At 41.4% G+C, this 16,988-nt stretch overlaps 1 protein-coding gene across 1 annotated transcript in view; it reads right to left on the bottom strand.

Moving 5' to 3' along the window:
• The window catches only part of syt12 (synaptotagmin XII), a 31,617-nt gene extending 15,042 nt beyond the window's left edge, over nt 1–16,575 (bottom strand). Inside the window, exons 1-3 of the mRNA XM_046357773.1 lie at nt 16,100–16,575; nt 6,090–6,150; nt 5,411–5,604 (exon numbers count right to left, since the gene is read on the bottom strand). Of these exons, the coding sequence (XP_046213729.1) occupies nt 5,411–5,604; nt 6,090–6,135 (240 nt within the window). The 5' untranslated portion in view covers nt 6,136–6,150; nt 16,100–16,575. The remainder of the gene's footprint in view (nt 1–5,410; nt 5,605–6,089; nt 6,151–16,099) is intronic.
• Nucleotides 16,576–16,988: the final 413 nt, after the last annotated feature.

The following is a 16,988-nucleotide window of genomic DNA, read 5'->3' as shown; positions in this document are numbered from 1 at the left end:
TTTAGAGGTTGTCCTTTTCGGGTTTCAAAAAAATTTCAGCTATTCCCTTACTCCTGTTCATATAAAGTAAACTCAGCAAAACAATAAAGTCCTCTCACTGTCAACTGCCTTTATTTTCAGCAAACTTAACGTGTAAATATTGTGTATGAACATAACAAAATTCAACAACTGAAACATAAACAGAACAAGTTCCACAGGCATGTAACTAGCAGAAATTGAATAATGTGTCCCTGAACAAAGGGCGGGTCGAAATCAAAAGTAACAGTCAGTATCTGGTGTGGCCACCAGCTGCATTAAGTACTGCAGTGCATCTCCTCCTCATGGACTGGACCAGATTTGCCAGTTCTTACTGTGAGATGTTACCCCACTCTTCCACCAAGGCACCTGCAAGTTCCCGAACATTTCTGGGGGGAAATGGCCCTAGCCCTCACCCTCCGATCCAACAGGTCCCAGACGTGCTCAATAGGATTGAGATCCAGGCTCTTAGCAGGCCATGGCAGAACATTGATACCACAAGAGGGAGGGGGATGTCTTCTCTGTAATGCACAGCGTTGATATTGCCTGCAATGACAACAAGCTCAATCCGATGATGCTGTGACACACCGCCCCAGACCATGACTGACTCTCCACCTCCAATTTGATCCCGCTCCAGAGTACAGGCCTCGGTGTAACGCTCATTCCTTCAACGATAAACACAAATCTGACCATCACCCCCGATGAGACAAAACCGCAACTCGTCAGTAAAGAGCACTTTTTGCCAGTCCTGTCTGGTCCACCGACGGTGGGTTTGTGCCCATAGGCGACGTTGTTAATGGTGATGTCTGGTGAGGACCTGCCATACCCCAGGCCTACAAGACCTCAGTCCAGCCTATTTCAGCCTATTGCGGACAGTCTGAGCACTGATGGAGGGATTGTGCATTCCTGGTGTAACTCGGGCAGTTGTTGTTGCCATCCTGTACCTGTCCCACAGGTGTGATGTTAGGATGTACCGATCCTGTGCAGGTGTTGTTACACAGCTGTCCGTCCTGTCTCCCTGTAGCGTTGTCTTAGGCGTCTCACAGTACGGACATTGCAATTTATTGCCCTGACCACATCTGCAGTCCTCCTTGCAGCATGCCTAAGGCACGTTCACGCAGATGAGCAGGGACCCTGGGCATCTTGTGTTTTTCAGAGTCAGTAGAAAGGCCTCTTTAGGGTCCTAAGTTTTCATAACTGTGACCTTAATTGCCTACTGTCTGTAAGCTGTTAGTTTCTTAACGACCGTTCCACAGGTGCATGTTTATTAATTGTTTATGGTTCATTGAACAAGCGTGGGAAACAGTGTTTAAACCCTTTACAATGAAGATCTGTGTAGTTATTTGGATTTTTATGAATGATCTTTGAAAGACAGGGTCCTGAAAATGGGACGTTTCTTTTTTCGCTGAGTTTAGTAGCATAGCTAACATATAGAAATCGGTGGTGGTAGTTGAAGACGTTTTTAAGTGTAATGCAGTTGATTGGTGACGATGACTATGTATTAGGGTTGACATCTATACAAACATAATACTCCAATTTTTACCCCAACATAGTGTGACTACACATATAAACAATAGCCTAAATGTATGCCCATTTTGATGGGCAGCAATGAAGGTATTCTGGATCTATTTCCTAAGAGGGGACGCGTTGGTGGTGTGGTCGCTATCCATTTACCTTTTCACTGCATGTCCCAGAGTGCTTTGCACAGCAGGCAAAAGTGAGTTTTGTTGTGCAAATGAAAGGGAATTTAATAGTAGAGAGCATCCTGTCGGGCTGTATCACCGCCTGGTACGGCAGCTGCTCCGCCCATAACCGGAAGGCTCTCCCAGAGGGTAGTGAGGTCTGCATAACGCATCACCGGGTGAAAACATCCTTGCCCCCCGGGACACCTACACAACCCATTGTCACAGGAAGGCCATAAAGATCATCAAGGACAACAACCACCCGAGCCACTGCCTGTTCACCCCGCTATCATCCAGAAGGTGAGGTCAGTACAGGTGCATCAAAGTGGGGACCGAGAGACTGAAAAACAGCTTCTATCTCAAGGCCATCAGACTGTTAAACAGCCATCACTAACATTGAGTGGCTGCTGCCAACATACTGACTCAACTCCAGCCACTTTAATAATGGAAAAATTGATGTAATCAATTTATTACTAGCCACTTTATATTATATAATGTTTACTTACCCTACATTACTCATCTCATATGTTTATACTGTACTCTATACCATCTACTGCATCTTGCCATCTTTATGTAATTAAATGTGTCACTAGCCACTTTAAACAATGCCACTTTATATAATGTTCTCATACCCTACATTACTCATCTCATGTATATACTGTACTCGATACCATCTACTGCATTTTGCCTATGCCGTTCTGTACCATCACTCATTCATATATCTTTATGTACATATTCTTACTCATTCACTTGTGTCTATAAGGTAGTTGTGAAATTGTTAAGTTATATTACTTGTTAGATACTACTGCATGGTCGGAACTAGAAGCACAAGCATTTCGCTACACTTGCATTAACACCTGCTAACCATGTGTATGTGACAAATACAATTTGATTTGATAAACATTGTGCAGCAGCCAAACTGTCATTTTATTACCATGATGGAGATAAATGGCACATCAGCTGCATATTCTGTATGGGTCATTCTATAGAGGTGTGCAGAACAAGTTTCAGCACGTCTACCAACATGTCAGGCAAACAGTGAGAAGTGTCACTCAGGCAGTACTACACCCCAGCAATCTGTTGAACCCAACGAGCACTTGAAGCGCACCTAGCCTAGCGCACCTAGCCTAGCGCACCTAGCCTAGCGCACCTCGATCAAATTTGGTCATGCAGCAATGAGAGAAAAATTTGGGAAGATTTGGCCAAGGAAAAAGTTCTGGTTGGTGTCAGGAATTGTTAAACAGTTAGGAAGGGAGGCTGAGTGAAGTAACAGTAAATGGCATGTTGAATGAGCAACTAATGAGCATGGCCGGAGAGCCTCACAAGTTTGACAAAATTACCTTATCTTTCAGTCTAATGTGGCTATTTACTTTCTTTTGTAGCTCTTGATCAAAAGCAAGCTTTTTGAAAGTAGTTAGGCCTAACTGTCCTCTCCAAGTTTAGCTGGAATTTAAGTCAAAATGATTAGAACATTTTTATTGGTTGACGATAGGCATATGACATTGGCTTACATCTCGTCTGGCACTGCGCAGAATATCAGATCTCAACAACGATTGGAGAATGTTTAAGCTCACCAGTAGAATACCACATCCGTATGATATACACTCAATGGTCCGTTTATTAGGTACACCCATCTGGTACCGTGGTAGGACCCCCTGTAGCCATAATGCGATGCACCTGGTCAGCAACAATGTTTCAAGGAAACCTAAGGTGTGCCAGGAAAACATTCTCCACACCATTACACCACCAGCCTGTACCATTGACATCAAGCAGTAAGGGGCAATGGACTCAAATTCTGACTCTGCCATCAGCATGACACAACAGGAACTGGGATTTGTCAGACCAGGCAATGTCCCCCCCCCCCCAACTGTCCAGCGTTGGTGATCACGTGCCCACTGGAGCCACTTCTTCTTGTTTTTAGCTGATAGGAGTGGAACCCGGTGAGGTCGTCTGCTGCCATTGCCCATCCGTGACAAGGACAGATGAGTTGTGTTTTCTGAGATGCCGTTTTGCACACCACTGTTGTACTGCGGCGTTATTTGTCTGTTTGTGGCACGCCGATTAGCTTGTGCGATTCTTGCCATTCTCCTTCGACCTCTTTCATCAACGAGCTGCCGCCGACAGGATGTTTTTTGTTTGTCGCGCCATTCTCTGTAAACTACGGAAGTCCAGAGAGTACATGTGAATTACAAATCTATTCCTTCAATATGTCGCGATCACAACTTATTTATCTCTTGATCACGACATAACAAAAGTTGTTTTGTCGGGATCACAAGAACATTTTCTCATGGTCACAACATAAAAGTTGTTTTGAACGAGATCATGAGATAAACTCAATAAATAAGAGTGGACATATTGATGATAGATTGGCTGAGGCGGCAGCACGTGTTTTTAGCGATTGCTACACTAAATGATGGGACATTTCATGCTAACGTAATGAATGCTTTCATGTGTGTTTGGTGCTCATTATCAGTTTATAACTTTGAATATTAGCAAGCTAAATGACCCGTACCTTGATTTAAGAGCTCTTGTGGCATCTAAGCCCTTGAAAGAAATGTACCATCCCTTAGTGTAGCAATTAATAAAAACACATACGCTGTCGTCTCAGTTGTCTTTCTTGGCACTGGAAAAACATTATCCATACATTTTTTTTGTTGGTATTTGTTCTCATCGAGCAAAATAGTTACAAGTATTGCATTTATGACTTTTGCTCCATATTGCCAAGCTCGAGCACTTACCCCAAAACTGATTTATCACCGATGTATTTTTTATTGCAAAAGATGAGTCAATGTATCACTAAGGATTTTTTTTCATTTTGTGATACTGGTCCGCTACCCACATGGTGGCCCTCTGTAACTCAATTGGTAGACGATGGCACATGCAGCTTAAAAATGGAGATAGCCTCAATGGAGCCGCCTGTGCTGTCACAGACGCCACAATGGCACAGATACAAAGAGGGCACCTCGAAATATCTCAATTGTGTTCATTGTTTCAGTTGTAACTGTCCATTTTGGTTTAGATAACTTGTACTTATTTTTTATTTTCTAGAATCTCCAGCTAACAAATGTACATCCCAGCAAACATATATTTTAGTCCCAAAAATATATTAGATGTTCGGTAGTGACACTTCTTAAAAACACATGAAGACAATGCAGGCAGACAGACTACTCACCATGTGACCATGCTTGAGAGGGGTACAATCCCATCACCAGGTGATATTGGTAGGGGTGTGGCTTGAGGCACATCCATTCTACAGTCTTTTAATGTGTATGTTTCGGTAGTAACATCAAAAGGTGGGACAGCATTTTTTTTAATTTTTTTTAAATGAACAAAACTACCAATTCGATCAATATCTTTCATTGGAATAACAGAACAACTCAAGATGTTCTATTGAAATAATTGTGTTTAAAGATTAAAATATAATATTACAACATTTTGCTCAACTCCCATGGGCAAATAAGAGCTCAAATGTAGCAAGTAGCCTGTTTATAACATACCCCAAATGTATGAAGTTTGTGGTTTGTGTATTGTAGTGTAGTGGTGGTTTCCATACATCTAAGATTTTTTGATTGAGTATTTATGAATATGCTGCTTACTAATGTGCTATGAAGTCCTTATGTCGTTATCCTTTGAATTAAGTTTAAACCGAGAATTCTTGGTATTTTCAACATTATCTCCCATGTTGTATCAATGGACTTGAAATAAACTCTGACCTTTTGCCGCGCTTCTGAGAAGGAGTTGCCATATTTTTCTTGTAGATAGCGGTAGTCAAAGTTTGGGAAGGGTGAGGGTGCAGGAAAGGTTCCAGACTTCCATAACTTCCAGAGGTTGACTCCTGCCACCGCCAACAACAGGAGGAACCCAGCCACGAACACCCCTACCTCCCATTCAGGGGGAGCTCGGACCACTGAGGGAAAATAACATTTGTTTGTTAGGCAAATTATGTCCACTATTTACTGTAACGTATCATTAAACAAGAAGTGCTTGATAAAACCTTTAACACTAGAAATTCACAACACAATGAGTTTCATTTGATGACTCAGTACCAACAAAAACAGCATTCTAATTTGCACCTAAAAATACATTTCACATCTTCGACTTGAAAGAACAATTATCAACTGTTACTGCCGTCACTCTCTTAAGAAAAATGACTTATTATGAATGCCCAAAGCGGACAGTTTCACCTTGCCTTCTCAAAGCAGCAAGTAGGCAAATTATGGAACATCTTGGTCTTTTTAACGTGTCAAAGCCTTGTTTAAGTGTTCTTATGAAGGGTTGGCTTAAGGACACACACAAACAGACTGAATCGGTGGCTCTGCTGTGTGTGACCAAGCAGCATGAAACATCAGAATGGATGGGGCATCGTGGGGCCACGCACACACACAGACTCACCGCTGATATGGTAGTCCGATATGTCCTTGCCCTGTGCTGAGGACATTGTACAGCCACCAGCCTAAAAACAGAAGAACACTAGTTTGTTCTTTGTTGAATGCACCAGTCTATAATGCATTATGAATGCATTATAAGGGCTTCCGTTACATACATATTGCACTATACGCATAAGCATAAACATTACAAGAGTAATCAGTATAAGCAATCATAAGTGCTCCTTATATCATCCTTTATAAGTGCATATAAAGGCTAGAAGTGATTTTGTAACGGATTACATAGAGACGCTTCATCACTCAAAGTGCATTGAACATTCATAACAGTTCACAGCTCCCTTATGTCATCCTTTATAAATGCACAAATACCATAATTGCATTCCTAAGTCATTATTGGTGATTTGTCATATATAATACAATAGTTTATTAATGTTAATATTATTAATACTTTAAAAACATTAATAAATATTTGTGTCTCCTTGTTCCAGCATATAAATAAAGAAAATACTTATGTATGCCTTCATAATAAAGTAAAACATAGGTTCAAAGTGGAAGTAACAGCTAAAGAGTGCTCTATTGATTACAGTGTATTGAACTGGTTATTGTCCAGAAGCCTGTATTACAATGTTGAGCATGACATCAGCTTGATCTTGCCATAAGCACTCATAACAACCAATTTACTGATCATGACACATGCAGATGCTGTGTTTGGTTTGCATGCATATAACGACACTAGATCCTTTAAGACAGATGAGAGAAGTTTTAAAATTGGATATAGACAGAGCATGTCTTTCAAGGTAAAGTACAACATAATATGTTTGTATCGCAATATCAGCACAAGCAAATTTGCGGGTGTTAATATCTCAGTGTTGATTCTAGTGGGCTTAACACCAGGGGGATTGAAATTGACAACACATGAGGTGAATACATGACGTTTTATTTGAATCACAGGGGAATCATCAACGTGTTGAGTTAAGTTCCATTTACTCTCTCAGAATGAAAAAGACATCACATTTCCCAGCAGGCTTCGTTGCAGGTTGCTTTTTAGAATAGTTTGTTTTAATATCTATGTTCCTGCATGCACAATTTTCATAAATTAAACTAATCCAATCTGTAATTGGTTGGATTTATTTCATTTATCAATGTTCCCTATCTTGGCAGTCTTTTTAACTGCAGTTGCGGGTGATTAACAGTTCCAATTGTTGAATCCATAGGATTCCATAGGAATTATATAACACTTCGCAAGCCAGCATAATGTGACTTGCCGATGTGGCCTGTAAACCAGGAGTTTCAGACCACTGTGTTAGAGTAATACTAGGCTGTCGAAGTATGGTATTGTGATTTTTTAAAATATATATATATATTGTCATAAATAATGTAATTTGGCACTCCCTTGGTGAAGGAAACAGGACTGCAAAAATAATGTCGGTCACTAGCAAACACAGTCATGGTTGGTACTGGTACCTCTAAAATTCACACAAAAGAAACCCTCTAAAATAATATGCAAATAAGGCTTTACACGCTATAGTGTTAAAACAACACTCAAAAACAAGTTATCGTAAAACACCACGTTTTAATTCCCAAACACTGAGAAAGTGTAACAGCATCAGCTCTAATAAAGTGTTCATTTATGTCATAATTTGCACCCATGGTGTTACGGACCCAACACTCTTGGGGTTTTAGTTTATCAACACTTTGAAAACTGTTCGTTTAACACAGGTTTCTCCAACCCTGGTCCTGGAGAACTGCCCTCCTGTAGGTTTTTACGCCAACCCCAGTTGTAACTAACCTGATTCAGCTTATCAGCTAGCTAATTATTAGAGTCAGGTGTGCTCTCCAGGAACAGGGTTGGAGAGCCCTGGTTTAACACTATTTAAGATGGGCACATCATTTCTAAGAAAGTGTTCAATTTAACACGGTGGGTGTTCAAATTCAGATCGCAAATTTGCTGTGCAGTAAAACAGCAAAAATGGCAGCCTCAGTATGAGTCATTCACCCACCCACCATCCCTCCCCCTCTTTGGAAGCTCCCTGCAACTCCGTCTAGACTGAGGCTTAAACTTACAGTATGTTTCCCAGTCGAAACTGTTCACACATATATTATGACGGAATCTTTAGACGTTTTTGTTAGTTTTGGTTTTTGGCAGGTTTTTTGGGGGGGGGCTGTTCATGCACGCATTTTTTTTTCTTTTAGCAAGTTGAAGTTCGGTAGCTGAAATCTACACCCCTTTCAGTGGTAGTTGGTCAACAGTACTACTCCTAGTAGGAGTAGGAACATTCAGTGTGTGTTGTTGTTCAACAGAAGACGACTAGTTTTCATGCACATTTTTTTCACTTGGGAAACACTGCACCAAACATCTGCACCAAAAATGTCAAAATGTATTACAGATGTATTGATTATTTGCTATTATTTTGAGGAAGCGTATACTGGCTATGTTGTTGTCTCGAGAGGGACAAAGAGTAATATTTCTTGTTTTTCAAGCGAAGGTCTTCTAAGGGAGTATGTGAGCACAGGCGTTCGCTTCCCCTAGCCGAGTTCTGCTAGAAGCAAACCCAACCTATGTGTGCGGACGCCTTTAGAGTAACCAGGAACATTACACTAATGACATAGAAGGGGGGGATGAGGAGGTCGGGGAGAAATCACTCAATTCTGCTGAGTGATTTGTAAATGCAGGGCAGCCCAAGTAAATAATTAAATTGGCTGGCGCAGTGCAGGCGAATGACAGATGCTGAAATGTCATTAGTAGGGTCCTACTGTAGCACAGAGAGTGGGCGATGGGGGGGGGGGGGGGGGCTCTGCTAAACTTGCCTCTGGCGGCTGTGAAGATTACAGCCTGTCTCTCTCATCTATAGTCTGACTTTTCCTTATCCCTCCCTCCCTTCATAAAGGTGAATGGTTCCTGCAAAGGTAGCCTGGGTTTGCTTAAGCACAAACTGATGTGGGCTTAGTTCAGGCTAGTGGAAGCTTCCTTTCACAAGGGAGAGAAATAATGATACAGATAGAGATAGAGGGACTGAGAAAGTGAGCATCAGAAATCAAGAGACAAAAAGCTGTGCGGGCTAAAAACCTCTATTCTCCTTAGTGAACCCTTCTGAGTGAGACAGAGAGACAAGGAAGACAAGGTCTCCACACATTGTCATTTGGTGCTGTGTATTGGTAGGCATATATTGAATTTCAATTGCCAGGGTCAAGCCCAATGAAAAATGGATTGGAATAATAACTATTGATTCCAGTGATTGACACCCAACATGATAGTGATTAAGTACTGCAGTCTGGGTTTTTCTCCAAACCAAGAGGTATCAGGGCTTTGCTGTAGGGGGCATTTTGCTAAACTAATGACCAAAGAGAATTTAAATAAAGAGGCATTGAAAACTGCTTCTCCAATAGAAATCCCCGGTCATGCATGTCATAGCAACGTTAGCTTGCATAGTTCATGAACAGAAACACATAATTGGGTCTAACTGTCGGGTCGAACTCTGCATGTGCAGGCCGTCAAATCAAAGGCACTCCTTCGATATTAAGTTATTTTTGACGAAAATGAAAACAAGTTAAGTTTGTCACTTTCACAAGGCAGTAGTAATGAGATTTTCAGCAACTAAATAGATTGGCTTGTATCTAGGTTTTGCATTTAGATTTAGAAAACAAATGTCACTTCTCCCATTGACTGCCAAACCCCAAACTCTAGTCTGGTCTGTCGAGTCTGCTTTGCGATGCCTTCCCGAAAGTATCGCGATGTTTGGCCTCTAGGTTTGAAAACCATGTAGCATTACAGTCCTTGTTCTGGAAATAATTAGCATATTAGCACATTTCAGTTGTAGTGTCAAATTTGCATACTAAAGCCCATCTTATCTGAATTTGCTTAATCCTCTACATCTCATGGGTACTTCACAACTAAAATTCACTAATAGTGTAGTTGCAAAAACCATCATGTGCTATGATGAAACTGGCTCTCATGAGGACCGCCATAGGATTGGAAGACGCAGAGTTATCTCTGCTGCAGAGGATAAGTTCATTAGAGTTACCAGCCTCAGAAATAGCACAAATAAATACTTCAGAGTTCAAGTAACAGACACATCTCAACATCAACTGTTCAGAGGAGACTGTGTGAATCAAGCCTTCATGGTTGAATTGCTGCAAGGAAAACACTACTAAAGGACACCAATAATAAGAAGAGACTTGCTTGTGCCAAGCAATGGACATTAAACCGGTGGAGAACTGTCCTTTTAGATTTTTAGTTCCAACCTCTGTGTCTTTCTGAGACGTAGTGTAGGTGAATGGATGATCTTTGCATGTGTGGTTCCCACCATGAAGCATGGAGGAGGTGTGATGGTGCAGGGGTGCTTTGCTGGTGACACTGTTAGTGATTTATTAAGAATTCAAGGGACACTTAAACAGCATGGCTTCCACTGCATTCTGCAGCGATTCACCAGCCCATCTGGTTTGCGCTTAGTGGCACTATCATTTGTTTTACAACAGGACAATGACCAAACATACCTCCAGGCTGTGTAAGGGCTATTTGACCAAGAAAAAAAGTGATGAAGTGCTGCATCAGATGACTTGGCTTCCACAATCACTTGACCTCAACCCAATTGAGATGGTTTGGGATGAGTTGGACCGCAGAGGGAAGGAAAAGCAGCTAACAAGTGCTCAGCATATGTGGAAACTCCTTCAAGACTGCTGGAAAAGCATTCCAGGTGAAGCTGGTTGAGAGAATGCCAAGCGTGTGTAAAGCTGTCATCAGGACAAAGGGTGGCTACTTTAAAGAATATAAAATACATTTTGATTTGTTTAACACTTTTTTGGTTACTACATGACTCCATATGTGTTATTTCATAGGGTTGATGTCTTCACTATTATTCTAAAATGTAGAAAATAGTTTTAAAAAATAAAGAAAAACCCTTGAATGAGTAGGTGTGTCCAAACTCTTGACTGGCACTCTTCATATCGTGGGCATAATAATGACATAAGAGGTCATAAACATTCATGACAAACGATGTCAAACCTAACACGGTAGTTGGTTCGTGCCTAGCTGCTCTGTTCAATTCCACTGACATCTGCTGTCATGACTGTTTATAACATCTATTATCAGGATTACAGCATATGGCTGCCTCAGACGAGAGGCCATGTCAGTGGCAGATCGACCCGATCCAGTCACAAACTAAACAATCCCCCTACTCGGACTGACAGATATTACAACAGTCCTATGCCTTACTTTATGAGACTGCTTAAAGCTGTAATCCTTAATGGTGAAACTGCCATATCTGTTACTGACATTGTTTGACATCATTGCACGTGCCACAGAACACCAGAATATGTACTGCATATTTTTCACCTGTGCTTCGTCAACAAAACATAAACAACGTCCGTGGGACGGACAGTGGCGTTGTTTCCGCTAATGCGGTTTCCATGGTAAACACTGCTTGACTGTTATATTGTATACTACATCTCAAATACCATTAACTTCAATCTTTTTTGTTTTACTTACTTACATAGGCCTATGTATGCTGCAATTCAGTTTTTGCTGTAAATGTGTACAATTTAAATAATGTATAACTATACATTTGTAATTTGATGTTTCAAGTAGTATTATTTTACGTTAGTTTATCAATCCATAGCTGATACAATATCAAGCTGGTGAAAAATAACTATATAATAGTTCCTAATATTCCTCGAAGCAAATATCAATGAATAATATTAAATTCAGCAGATGGTGCCAAGCAGAAATATGGCAAAAACTCTGGACAGATTATTCTGAATGATTCAATGACTCTACTGTCGATGAAAAGGATAACCTTTCGACTCAGAGACAGAAAGCAAGCTTGTTGTGGAAACACCCTCCCTGTGGAGTTGTGTGACACTGCAGCCTCCACAGTGCCTACAGAGAACAAGAGCACAGCCGGTGTGTGTGTGTGTGTGTGTGTGTGTGTGTGTGTGTGTGTGTGTGTGTGTGTGTGTGTGTGTGTGTGTGTGTGTGTGTGTGTGTGTGTGTGTGTGTGTGTGTGTGTGTGTGTGTGTGTGTGTGTGTGTGTGTGTGTGTGTGTGTGTGTGTGTGTGTGTGTGTGAGAGAGAGAGATTATCTGCGTGTGTGTGAGAGAGAGATACTCTGTGTGTGTGTGTGTGTGTGTGTGTGTGTGTGTGTGTGTGTGTGTGTGTGTGTGTGTGTGTGTGTGTGTGTGTGTGTGTGTGTGTGTGTGTGTGTGTGTGTGTGTGTGTGTGTGTGTGTGTGTGTGTGTGTGTGTGTGTGTGTGATCGAGAGATAGACTGTGAGTGTGTGTGAGAGAGACTGTGTGTGTATCCTGTTAGCACTTCTGCTGTGTTGGCTCTCATAAAGAGCTTCATGATTGGCTCCTCTGTGTCTTTGCAGGGGAGACCACACAGCGCATGGGCAAACACACACAGTACACACTAGTCAGTCAGCCCTTCTGTTAACTGGAGAGCCCTGGCACTATCAAAGACAATCTGCTGTCAACAACAAAAACTGCAGAGTGTGTGTGTACTAAATGTGTGCTTATCTGTACAAATGTAAAAGAACAGGATCCGGTGTGCTACCCCTACTGAAGAAAATGTGAAAATGTGTACTAATTCCCTAAAACACCATTGATCAAATATAATGGATGCAGTGCTGCAATAGAGAGAGAGAAAGAGAGAGAGAGAGACAGAGAGAAGGGTGGGGATCAAGAAAGAGAGAACGATCACAGCAAGTGTGCTTTTGTCAGCTTCTCTCTCTCTTCTTTCTTGCCAGATGAGGAGAAGGGGAGAGGGAGATCAAGAAAGAGAGAACGATCACAGCAAGTGTGCTTTCATTAGCTTCTCTCCCTCTTCTTTCTCGCCGGCTTCAGTACAACTAATAAATCAACTTTGCTTTAATCTCGCGCAATGAGTCATAATACAAATTAACTGCATCGCTGCCACAGTGCCTGGGAATAGGGAATAAACTATCTTAGTGTGGCGGTAATTCCGGCTTGCCTCTGCCACGCCACGTTCGCTTCATTTGCCAGATATAGGCTGGGTTTCTGTACAGCACTGTGAGATATCAGGTGATGTAAGAAGGGCTTTATAAATACATTTGATTTTGATATAGTTTTCTTCCCCGGCACATTTGACAGCTTTTCCCCTGTGCTTTTAACTAAAAGCTAGCTGGCGCAGGGCTTTTGAAACGTCAGAGGATAGGAGAATCTTGAAACTGTGGCCTCCCCCTCACAGTGAATCACCAGCTCAATCGATCAAGGTGAAAACTCAACTCCCCTTCTTCCGCTGACACTTGCATCCCTTGAGACTTAGCAGGGAACACTATGGAAATGCAATCTTTTATTACCGTTGGGGAACACTTTAGTTATTGCTTAAGCCCCAAACTGAAGCCAATAAGGACTGCCTATAGTCCACATAGTTGCATAAACATCTATAACTACAATGCCTTCAGAAAGTATTCATACCCCTTGACTTATTCCACATTTTGTTGTTACAGCCTAAATAAAAACATGTATTATTCTACACACAATACCCCATAATGACAAAATGAAAACATGTTTTTAGAAATGTTTTCCAAATGTATTGAAAATGAAATACCGAAATATCTCATTTACATACACTACCATTCAAAAGTTTGGGGTCACTTAGAAATGTACTTGTTTTTCAATGAAAAGCACATTTTTGTCCATTAAAATAACATCATATTGATAAGAAAGACAGTGTAGACATTGTTAATGCTGTAAATGACTATTGTAGCTGGAAATGGATGATTTATAATGGAATATCTACGTAGGAGTACAGAGGCCCATTATCAGCAACCATCACTCCTGTGTTCCAATGGCACGTTGTGTTAGCTAATTCAAGTTTATCATTTTAAACAGGCTAATTGATCATTAGAAAAGCTTTTTGCAATTATGTTGGAACAGCTGAAAACTGTTCTTCTGATTAAAGAAGCAATAAAACTGGCCGCCAATTTAAGTCAAAACTGTAACTAGGCCACTCAGGAACATTCAATGTCGTCTTGGTAAATAACTCCAGTATATATTTGGACTTGTGTTTAAGGTTATTAACATGCTGAAAGGTGAATTTGTCTCCAAGTGTCTGTTGGAAAGCAGACAACCAGATTTTCTTCAGGATTTTGCCCCCGTGTTTAGCTCTATTCCAATCATACCCATAACATGCTGCAGCCACCACTATGCTTGAAAATATGAAGAGTGGTACTCAGTGATGTGTTGTATTGGATTTGACCCAAACATAAGGCTTTGTATTCAGGACATGAAGTTCATTTAATTGCCCTTGTTTGTAGTTTTACTTAATTTTTTTTTAATTATTTTTTATTTTTCCGCTTTTTCTCCCCAATTTCGTGGGATCCAATTGTTAGTAGCTACTATCTTGTCTCATCGCTACAACTCCCGTACGGGCTCGGGAGAGAAAGTCATACGAAAGTCATACGTCCTCCGATACACAACCCAACCAAGCCGCACTGCTTCTTAACACAGCGCGCATCCAACCCAGCTGCACCAATGTGTCGGAGGAAACACCGTGCGCCTGGCAACCTTGGTTGTGTCCTAATGCAAACAGGATGTTTTGGAATATGTTTTATTCTGCACAGGATTCCTTCTTTTTTTACTAGGTACAATATATGATTCACGTCTATTTTCTATCAACAAACAATCCCAACTTTTCAGCATGGTAGCATGCTCTGACCGAGAGTGTGGTTCTGAAAGAACAGCTTCCGATGTGTCACTCGATTACTTTTCACAAACAGCCCCAAGGTTTGCCAAAGTATGTCATCTGGTCTTTGGCGTCCCGGCGCAAATAGCGTAACCCGGCAATACACGCCTAACCACCCGTGACCAGCGAGTACATGAAACATCCTTCATTCTTCCTTAACTAGATTTAATGGTGTGCCTCCAGAAGAAAGAAAACACAGGGAAAATATGTGTGGTCTTAATAAAACAATTTCCACCACCAGAAATTGCCCTGCAGAGCATGTGCCTATAGGTCCCCGGAATTGTTAGATACTACTGTGAATTGTTAGATACTACTGCACTGTCGGAGCTAGGAACACAAGCATTTCGTCACAGCTGCAATAACATCTGCTAAATATGTGTATGTGACCAATAACATTGGTTTTGATTTGATTTGCTAGGGTGGCAAATACATTGTGTACAGCATTCAGCCAATCAGGTTGCACCAGTCTGTTGTTTACCCCTAGTTTAAGTATGACTATTTTTCAAAAAATAATTTGGGCGGCCCCCCCCCCATTTAATCGCGTTAATTAAGGAGGAAAACGACGCCTTTGAAACCTGATAGGAGGATGTTTTACGTACAAACTGGTTGCAGGTAGAGGAAATAAACAATGTCAGGAAGAAGTACGCCCTCTATGGGTTTTGGCACTAACATAAGCTTTAATGTGAATGTTCGTTTGTGGCCTCAACACTTAATATATCTTTACGAAAACATATTGCAATCCGAGTGCAGTATAACTACAACTGCAATTGGAGTGCAGTACACTAAAAGTGATTATGCAATTACTGAGACCAAATGACCACAGTCGAAAGCAGTTACTGGACTTTTAATGCAGTTTCAAAACGGCAGTCTTCTTTTGTAAGGATTAGTAGCCTATGTGGGCTATAGCATTTACAATATGTTGCTAGTGACCAATCCAATTATGCTGTTACCCACTCCACGCCATTATAATACTTATTCATAATGCTACTATATTTACATTGCATGGACCAGCTTCATGGAGAAGCTGTCACTGTCTGCGATGCAAATCAATGTTTCAAGGCGATTGTTGCTTAGAGAATGAAATTACATTTGATCTACTCATAAAGGCTTAATGCTACACAATTAATATAATTGTTCTTCTTATTGACAATAACAACTCAATCCATGCAGAACTAGAGGTTAGACATAATGAGACAAAAAAAAGTCTCCTTACACTCGGCATATGGCGCTTCATAGAACAAGGGTTTGCATATTCGAGCACACAAACATGAACTAAAGTAGATTAATTTTATGGAAGACTAGCGTTGGTCTTACCTTGGAGTTTTATTTTGGTGCAAGGGGGAAGGGGGGTACAACTCCACCGCTCTCCCTTCAGTTTACTCGCCGCTCTCCATCGCAACGCACAGGTGCCTGTCTTTCCGGGGGGAAACGTGATGGAGATTCACCCCTGTTCAGCGCATCCGCTCGACTAATTGTATTGAAATCATTCAACGAGGGGCCCTTCCCACTCGAGATGCATGCGATGCGAGGTCCTGAGGAGACAGTCGCTATAGAAGCATTTCTATGAGAACGTTCCCCCCTCGACTGCAGAGGTAGCCTAGTCACACCCCTGCAATGCAACTTCCAGCACTTGACCAGAATACACCGGAGCGCTCAATACAAAGGATATAGATACGGCGTTATTTTCTTATGCAACGGACATCATTTCAGAAGCTCACGATACCATACACATGTATACACTGAGTGTACAAAACAATAAGAACACCTGCTCTTTCCATGACATAGACTGACCAGGTGAATCCAGGTGAAAACTATGATCGCTTATGGATGTCACTTGTTAGATCCACTTCAATCAGTGTAGATGAAGGGGAGGAGACAGGTTAAAGAAGGATTTTTTTAGCCTGGGGATGTGGATTGTGTGTGTGTGACATTCAGAGTGTGAATGGGTATGTGCCAGGCACGGGTTTGTGTCAAAAACTGCAACACTGCTAGGTTTTTCACGCTCAGAAGTTTCTGTGTGTATCAAGAATGTTCCACCACCCAAACGGTATCCAGCCAACTTGACACAATTGTGACAAGCATTGGAGTCAACATGGGCCAGCATCCCCATTGAACACTTTCAACATATTGTAGAGTCCATGCCCCGACAAATTCAGGCTGTTCTGACAGCAACTGAGTCCAATAGGATGGCACACAATTGGCC

Source organism: Oncorhynchus gorbuscha, linkage group LG01 (assembly GCF_021184085.1).
Source record: "Oncorhynchus gorbuscha isolate QuinsamMale2020 ecotype Even-year linkage group LG01, OgorEven_v1.0, whole genome shotgun sequence".
NCBI lineage: Eukaryota > Metazoa > Chordata > Actinopteri > Salmoniformes > Salmonidae > Oncorhynchus > Oncorhynchus gorbuscha.
This window is presented reverse-complemented; position numbering and strand designations above follow the sequence as displayed.